Consider the following 8,543-nt stretch of genomic DNA (forward strand, 5'->3'; position numbering starts at 1 on the left):
GGGATATAACGAATTATTTACAGATATAGGGAAACAGTCTTGATTTCCCTAGCAATTATTTCTAACCGAGCTCTACTGTATTTGTTCAAAGTCTTGTTTTCTATACAACTTGTAATACAAAATTAATGCTTTAAGCCAAAGATGTTTCATTCAAGTTTTCTACCAATCAGCGTTTGTCTTATTGATAAACACACAGACATGCGCATTATTATATCAGATTAGTTTATGGTATATGATATAAACAGGTAAGCCATTAACCAAATCAGACCAGTACCAAACCAGTTCTGATTGCAAAACTGCAAATACCCTAAGGAGAGAAAATCATGACTTGTAGTTAAAATTTATATTAACATTCTTAAGATCTGATGAAGAATATCTATCATTGAATATTTACCTTAAGAAAACATGAACATTGTACTGCTTTTTTATGGTCATTTTTTTGTCATGCAATTTGCTAAAGAAACTACTGAAGATTCAAAATTAAAAGTTTATGTCATGCCCATTGTCATTGAGTAAAATTTGTTCATTTAAGAATAGTTACAAATAAGAGATCTTTCTGTACAAATACCGGAGATGACATTTTAATTTCTTTTCATATATTTCGAAATATAGTCATAATGTTCATTCCAAAGCTTGGATCACTCAGCTTCAACGTAATCATTTCTAGTTTTACAATACAATGAATAGCATCAGATTTAAAAGCAATTCATTGTCGTATTTAACATTCAATAGATTAATTAAAATCAGAATGAAATCTTACAGCTAGTTTTCACTCGGTAAAATGAAAAAAAAAAGATGAACTCTTGAAGATCATTATTCCCTCTTTCCTTTTATTTAATAATTTGTCTTCCTGCTATATGTACATCTACATGTACAAAGTGAATAAAATGCGTTACCATGTGAAGAACGTGTAGGTTTCTTACTGTACGTAATCGTGAATTCATTGCTTATTTCAACTTCAAGAACCCTTATTACAAGAGCGAGATTAATATAAGCTTGTTTGTAAATACAGCCTATCGTTTGGTCTTAATTTGTCTGATTTCATACCAATTGTTAGGTCATTGTTTTATACTAAATTTAACAACGGACTACTTTGGCTACCTGATCAATACAAAAAGGAAAGGATAACGGCGGATGTGACCGTTCGACAGGGAATGGTTACCTAGTCACCTGTACCCTCCTGTGGTGATTCTGGGGGTCCGTGTTTTTCCCCCTTTTCTGGATTCATAATGTTGATCACTGTCCGCTAGTTTCACATTAACATAGATAAAACTACGAAAAAATATAATGATGAAGCCTTAATGAAATATTCAGATGATTAATTTTTCCAGTGCTGGAATAGGGAGAACCGGAACATACTTAGCTTTGGACGCCCTCTACCGGGACGGGGAGAGAAATGGCAGAGTTAATGTACCGATGTACGTCAGGACCATGAGAAAAGACAGAATGAACATGATACAAGGAGATGTAATTTTATTTTTTTTTGTTTTATTCCATTAACTTTTTCTGAATTCTTTGAGAATACAAAACGGCTTTAAATGTGTATTTAACATTATTTTACCAAATTTAAACGTATCAGTTTTATAAAAAAAATTGTTGAAATAATAGATTTTGGTCCCAATTTCTGATTTTTTAAAAAGAAAAGTCCCTTTAACATCTGTTTTTACTGACATGGGATTTTCCGTAAATACTTGCATTGATACAAATCAGCTTATACATAAAGAATATATTAATAAAGAGGCGCTTCTATGGTTATTCTTTCTTCCTGTCCATACTCTACAAGGATATGCACGATATTTTCCGCATTTTTTGTCTTAAGCACAACAGGAAAGCACTATTTCGGTTACATAATATGTATTGGTCTCCTGGAAACAAAAGCTTTAATAACATAAAAGTATGATGCATAATTTTCTTTCATATAGTAAACACACTGGTAGTAATATTTCCCTTTACATCACCTGCCAGAAGAATTTAAACGTAATTAGCTATCAAAATTTCCTTATTCCACCCTGCTTAAATTCTTATGTTGTATTTCTCCCCAACCCTTCCTCAATTAAAGATAAAGTAACTAAAGGTTAATAATCGTTTCCAATCCTTTCACTGTTGTCATGCAAAGAAATTTCCCTGTATTACCTGTTCAAATATTTCCTTGTTTGTAAAGCTCTCTCAAAAGACGAATTAAACCATCGTGAATCTGATTTGTTGGGAAATTTTCAAAATTTTAAAAAAAAAAAAATTCATACGTTAGCATGCCGTACTTAAATGTAAATATTCTATTAAAGCCTTAACATCAACAACTATTTGAACAAGAAAAAGAATCTCATTTTGAAACGAAATTAAAAAAGAAAAGGTTGGGTTATCCAGAAAATGTTAGTTTTAGATGTTCATATAATTTCTTTTTCAAAAGCAATATACATGTGTATGTTTCTTTCTCGTAGTTACCAACTACGTGTAAATGAATGTATGACATTTATTAGCATCACCAGAAAAAAAAAAGCGTAACTTTGTTGTTACTGTTATGAGAATCAGTATGCAGCATCCTGCAACGAATCTGAAGCATACCATAAAATTACATATTTTCAAGGGGTCAAATTTTGGAGGTTTGAGGATAAAACATTGGATCAAGGGAATTTGACTTCGTGGATGAAAGAGTGTAACGTCATTACACATTTAATATTTTACAGTTCGTGGAGGACATGAATTCGATGGTCTCGTCAAACCAAGAAAAACAACGGAAATTAAAGTTCAAACCCTAAAGAAAATAATTGATTTCACACTAAGCAGTTTCTGACATATGACAAGCATTCAAATCTTTTCCAATATTAATATTTTAGCAAACATATACAAGGTTACGAAAAAGATAAGGATAATCTAATCTACCTTAATAAATTTCAGTCAAACAGCTATTAGTAATATATATATAGATGAGTAGTAAATAACATGGTATTAACGAGTTAGAATTCATATGATAAAATACAATATATCACTTAATCTTACATTTCCAGTATTTATGCTACTTCTGTAAGCATTTGCATTAATAAATAAGCATAGGGTCAGACAATTATAGCTTCAATGTAGTAAACTAATTTAAAAAAAAAATTGATATTGGCAAATAAAACATTCAAAATAATAAGAAATAATGCTATACGAGAAAAATGTCCATTAATTGGAACATTCTGTTTAATTCTCTCAGTCTTCTATGAATCGATAAAATGTTTCCGTACGCCTTCTTGGAATATGAAACAGAAGGGTAATTAAACTTTTTTTTTACTTTCATATATAATTGTGAAATCTGATTTGTTGGGAGATACAGATTGTTACCCTCTGAGAAAGAAACCACGCCCTTAGGTTGATATTATCTAGCAAAGGGATCCATTACTTGACAACGGCTGATATTATAAAAATGAAATAGTGTATGCCCATACACTTTCCCGTAGATTTTTACAGACGGTTGAGTGTAACAGACAAAAAAACATATATTGCATCTAGCTGGAGGAATATTGAGAAAATTCCGAGAAAACAAAGCCGGCAGCTAGGGTTTGGTGTCTTTTTGATCTCTTGTCCAGGAAAACGTTGGTCTTTTCACTCCTTGGAAACATTTGTTTACAATGATTTCTCGTGGCTTAAAGTTTTAATATAATACCTTAAATTACTCCCAATATTTATAGAAAAGAACTAAGGTTTTTTTCGGGAGAGGGTGTGTTGTAGCACTAAGGTTTTGTATAACATGTTTCTGTAAGTGGGTAACTCGATTCTCGTAAGCATATTTTATATCTGTACATGCTTATAAAAGATTGTATTCGATTCCTTATTATAAAACATATAGTTTTCTCATCAATCAGGACCAGTACAGAGCCGTTTATCTTGCCCTTTGTGAATCATTCAGTGGGAGGTCTAGACGTTTGACAGCTGAAACACTTTCACATCAATCTCAAGATAGATCTTGCTACACAAATTGTGGGGAAGTTTCAAGTACAACTTCCCTGTCTTCAGACTTCCAGGTAAATTTATCACACTTAGCAATAACAAAATGCAGGTTTCTTCATTTTATTATCAAATCAAGAACATGTGATGTGATTTATATACGGTTATTACCTAACAAAGTGATTCTCAATTTAATAATGATTGTACTATTTTTTAATACAACTTTAGATGATACCAGTAATAATAAAAAAAACAAGATGTGTTTGTGAAATACTGATGCCCCGTATGGCATTTCATGGCGAAAGTTAAAGTATCTCAAATGTAAGTCAAACTCAAGGTCAAAAGATAAAAAATGTTGGTATCCAAAGAAAGGTCTTGTCTTGAGGAATATACCTGTGAAATATGAAAGCCCTAGAACCAACCGTTGAAAAGTTATGGCGAAGGTAAAAAAAATTTTTAAAAGTTAGTAAAACGTCAAGGTCAAATGGTGCCCGAGGGAAGGAAGGAACGTGAAATATGAAAGCCCTAGAACCAAACGTTCAAACTTCAAGATCAATGTTGTTAGTATCCAAAGGAAGGTCTTGTCACAAGGAATACACATGTGAAGTTTGAAAACCAAGCACCAACTGTTCAAAAGTTATGGGTAAGGTTAAAGTCTTTGAGGACAAGCAGACAGACAGACGACCAGGGCAAAAACTATATGCCCCCGAATCTTCGATTACGGGCGCATAAAATATGTAATGTAGAAATCTATTTCAAATTTAATTTAATTATACTGTGCAGTAAATATATTTGTTCATTCGTAATTGTTGTAGACTCTACAGTCTCTTCGGATAAAATATGCAGAGAAAGATTGTGAATCTGGACATACAAACATATCAGCCAACTATACAGAGAGTGTTTTGCCGGGTATGCTTCAATATTATCTACATTTATGTCTAATTCCGTGTGTTTAAATCAGATTGGAATTTTTAGTAGCGATAATTCGGTCGAAGGAAACTAAAAAAAAATAATGATTCATTGTAAATTTCGTGGAGGTTTTTGTACTATCGGCTAACTATGTAGAGGTCGATTTGCAGGTCATAATAATTTTTACATCAATGTTTAGTTATCTCACTCATGTTGTAATTGTTAGTAGAAATTGTTTGCAGAAAAGAAAAAAAAATTGCAAATAATATCAGTTATTTAACTCATGTCAGTAGAAATAGTTTGAAAAAATCTTGCAAATAACATGATTGTAAATTTCTACAGTTTTCCCCCTAATAATTAAGCCGTATCATACATGTATTTCAGTTGAAAAATTCCTGTGTTATTTGTCCTATACAAAGGGAAGAAACAACTACTACAACGCTGTTCTTCTACAGGTCGGATTTTATAAGTATTTTATCGTGATAATGTCCTTAAATGTAATGCTTTCATAGTATTTCATCTTCCGTATGGGTAAAGTGGTTCATCCAAAAGATAAGATGAAAGAATACTTTATATTTTAATTAAAGATGGCAATGGTTCCTCGATGTCTGTTAATTAAACCAGAAAATTAGCAATTTAAATTTTACATAATTATACGTATATAATTATTTTTATTTTTTCATTGGAAAATCCAATTGAGATTGTACTGTGAGATTACTCATTTGCATCTATATATTCGATCTTAAGATATAAAAGGAAAAAGGAAAATCAATTACATAATAATTATATTTTGATAGTCCTTCACTGAAAATGACTGTCTAATCAGCGCTCAGTACCCACTTCCTGAATACACTGAAGACCTTTTGAGACTCATCAGAGATTTTGATGCTCGTGTTGTGGTTTTCCTAGGTCCTTTGAAGGAAATAAAATCCGTAAGATAACCATATATATCATTGAAAGATGTAATAAGAAAGAAATATGAGTCCATTTGATTTTTTTTTATGAAAATATAACATAAACAAAGGGAAACATGTAAGTAATATCATTTCGTGAAAAAAAAAATGGTTTTCGTACTACCCTAACAAAAAAATACTATAGTTAACTATAGTGATAACTTTGACACTATGAAAACTTTGATTTACTATAGTGATAACTTTGACACTTTGATTTACTACAGTGATAACTTTGACATTTCGATTTACTAAAGTGATAACTATGAAAACTTTGATTTACTATAGTGATCACTATGAAAACTTTGATTAACTATTGTGAAAACTTTGATTTACTATAGTGATAACTATGACACTATAGTGATCACTTTGAAAACTTTGATTTACTATAGTGATCACTTTGACACTTTGATTTACTATAGATAACTATAGTAAACTATAGTTAAGTATTGTTAACTATGGTATTTTTTGTTAGGGTACACACGCATAATAATCTTCCTTCAAATAATCATATTTGTCTCATTTTACCAGTCAACCCTTTGGGTTCCATCAAAATCCGAAAACAAAACCTGTGGCAGTTTTGTACTTCATCTGGCAACATCAACAAATTCAATAAACTTTACAACCAGGAATATAGTTTTGCAGCCAAAGGTTTGTTATGTTTATACATCATAGATACCAGTAAATAGTTCTTTCTAACTTCGTGTATGAAAGGCATGCGCTTCATGAAACTCACACTTTTTATTTTGTAGGGAGGTAGCGACATGAGAGTAACTGTGTTGGAATGCAAGACCTGGAAAGAAGGGAGGTCCCTTGCAGACAAAAGAGTGCTACTTGACGTGGTCAAGGAGGCAAAATCAGAGAAAGATAAGGATGAAGGAAAAATACTTATTTTGTCCAGGTACGTCTCAGCTCTGTGTGATTTTGGGCAATTTTCTAATGAAAATCTACCCTTTATATCAGTAACATCAGTCTATACATTTTAACAATGAATCCCAGCATATTTATCGACATCAATATACCGATCTATTTTTACTTGATTTATTGCATGTGTCTGTTAGTGATGGAGCTACACGATGTGGGGCGTTTGCTGTTGTCTATAACGCCCTGGAACAACTCTCAATGGATAAAGAAGTGGATATCTTCACCATCACACGTCAACTTCAGATTCGTAGACCGGAGTTTGTATCTACCTTGGTGAGAATGTTTGATCTTTCAGTATGTGTGAGGCTTAACCTTGAAAAAATGTTATGATTGCTAACATTTTAATTAATTTTGGGAATTTTAATTGTGCAACACCTGTGATTTTTGCATAATTGCATTTAAGGTGAATTTTCCTCGAAATCTTATATATGTAACTTAAGCTAGTGGTCCAATTAAGGCAATTAACCACTCTGAAGTAACAGTTATGTTAGTATTTCTAGAAGATTTGGATACATTTAATTTCAGCATAAACTACATTTCTGCTGAAATTTCCCTGCTGAAATCACTCATATTTCCATCAAAAATATAAAATGTACGATAAACTAGATTTCTATGCTATATTTTAGATAATATTTATTGTTAAATCTGAGTCCCGGCTGGATATTGTTCGCTTGTGATTGTTCATTCATCATTGGAGGTGAAATTTTATATGGTTACGTAGTACTGTTTCATATGTAACAGAAAATTGATAGCTGTCCTGTTATTACTACATAGAAGTCAGCCTCAGTCTATTATCACTTACTGTTAGTGGTACAGCAATCATCAAAACAAGGAGTTTTTTTTTTCCGTATGATCGGTTTGGAGTAAATTTTGACAAAGGATCAGTTGACTGAAAGGTGTCTTAAAGTCGACTGAAGGAGACTGAATGCAGACCTCTGCCATTCAGTGACATTTCCCGACCTTTCAGTGACCATTCAGTTAAAAGAATGGTGTTGGTTCATCCTGTGTGAGTTGTTTCCCCTTTTACATCAATGTACATACCATTTACTTCATTATTGCTGTTGATTTTTTTTGTATTTATATGTAGTTCATACAATTCAAGAATCTGCGTTATATGGTAAATTGAAAACAACTATCATTTTTAGACTAAGAGCACTGAACACCATGTTTTCTGCATTTTTAGGAGGAATACCAGCTTTGTTATGATGTCATTGCTGAATACATGCAGAATGACAGTGTTTACGCAAACTGTTAAACAAAGGGAGAAAACTTTATAACCTTAAAAGACTGCAAAAGATAATAATGGACCCCATTTGTGTCATTACTGTGCAATTTTGAATTCAATAACATAACTAAACACAGAAGAGCTCGAGACTTGTTATTCAAATGGAACTACAAAATTACTAACTTTTAGCTTGTTTCAACACCTTTCTCCTTGATTAATTTAAATAAACTTATTGTTAATTCGTTTTTCATTCACTTGCTTTTTAGTTTTTATTTATTACATCACTTAGTATTTTTCGGTGTTTTTTTTTTCTTACAATAAGATGAACTTTGTGAAATGTCAATTCATGCTTTTGATTTCTATTGATTTGCAAAGTACTTGTCGATTATGTAATGTTTTATATCCAAATTTTATTTATTTCATCGGTTTGTGTATTTTTCTATGTTTGTTTTTTAATTACCACATTAATATTGTGAAATATCTTCTTTTTTGCCTTTTGACGCCGTTAAAATTTCAAACCAATCTTAAAGGGGCTGGAGCACATATTTGAAATTAATATTTTCTTAAAAAAATAAATAAATAAATAAATAAAAAAAATTTAACAAAAATAG

At 31.5% G+C, this 8,543-nt stretch overlaps 1 protein-coding gene across 1 annotated transcript in view; it reads left to right on the plus strand.

Moving 5' to 3' along the window:
• Positions 1-8,012, plus strand: part of LOC133180170 (receptor-type tyrosine-protein phosphatase epsilon-like) — a 125,969-nt gene extending 117,957 nt beyond the window's left edge. The window contains exons 17-25 of the mRNA XM_061314739.1: positions 1,332-1,467; positions 3,843-4,001; positions 4,740-4,833; positions 5,218-5,288; positions 5,631-5,765; positions 6,315-6,434; positions 6,536-6,684; positions 6,845-6,980; positions 7,891-8,012. Of these exons, the coding sequence (XP_061170723.1) occupies positions 1,332-1,467; positions 3,843-4,001; positions 4,740-4,833; positions 5,218-5,288; positions 5,631-5,765; positions 6,315-6,434; positions 6,536-6,684; positions 6,845-6,980; positions 7,891-7,962 (1,072 nt within the window). The 3' untranslated portion in view covers positions 7,963-8,012. The remainder of the gene's footprint in view (positions 1-1,331; positions 1,468-3,842; positions 4,002-4,739; positions 4,834-5,217; positions 5,289-5,630; positions 5,766-6,314; positions 6,435-6,535; positions 6,685-6,844; positions 6,981-7,890) is intronic.
• The last annotated feature ends 531 nt before the right edge of the window (positions 8,013-8,543 follow it).

The sequence above is a fragment of the Saccostrea echinata genome, unplaced genomic scaffold (assembly GCF_033153115.1).
Source record: "Saccostrea echinata isolate AGI-Se365-2 ecotype Australia unplaced genomic scaffold, CSIRO_AGI_Sech_v1 ptg000006l, whole genome shotgun sequence".
Lineage (NCBI taxonomy): Eukaryota > Metazoa > Mollusca > Bivalvia > Ostreida > Ostreidae > Saccostrea > Saccostrea echinata.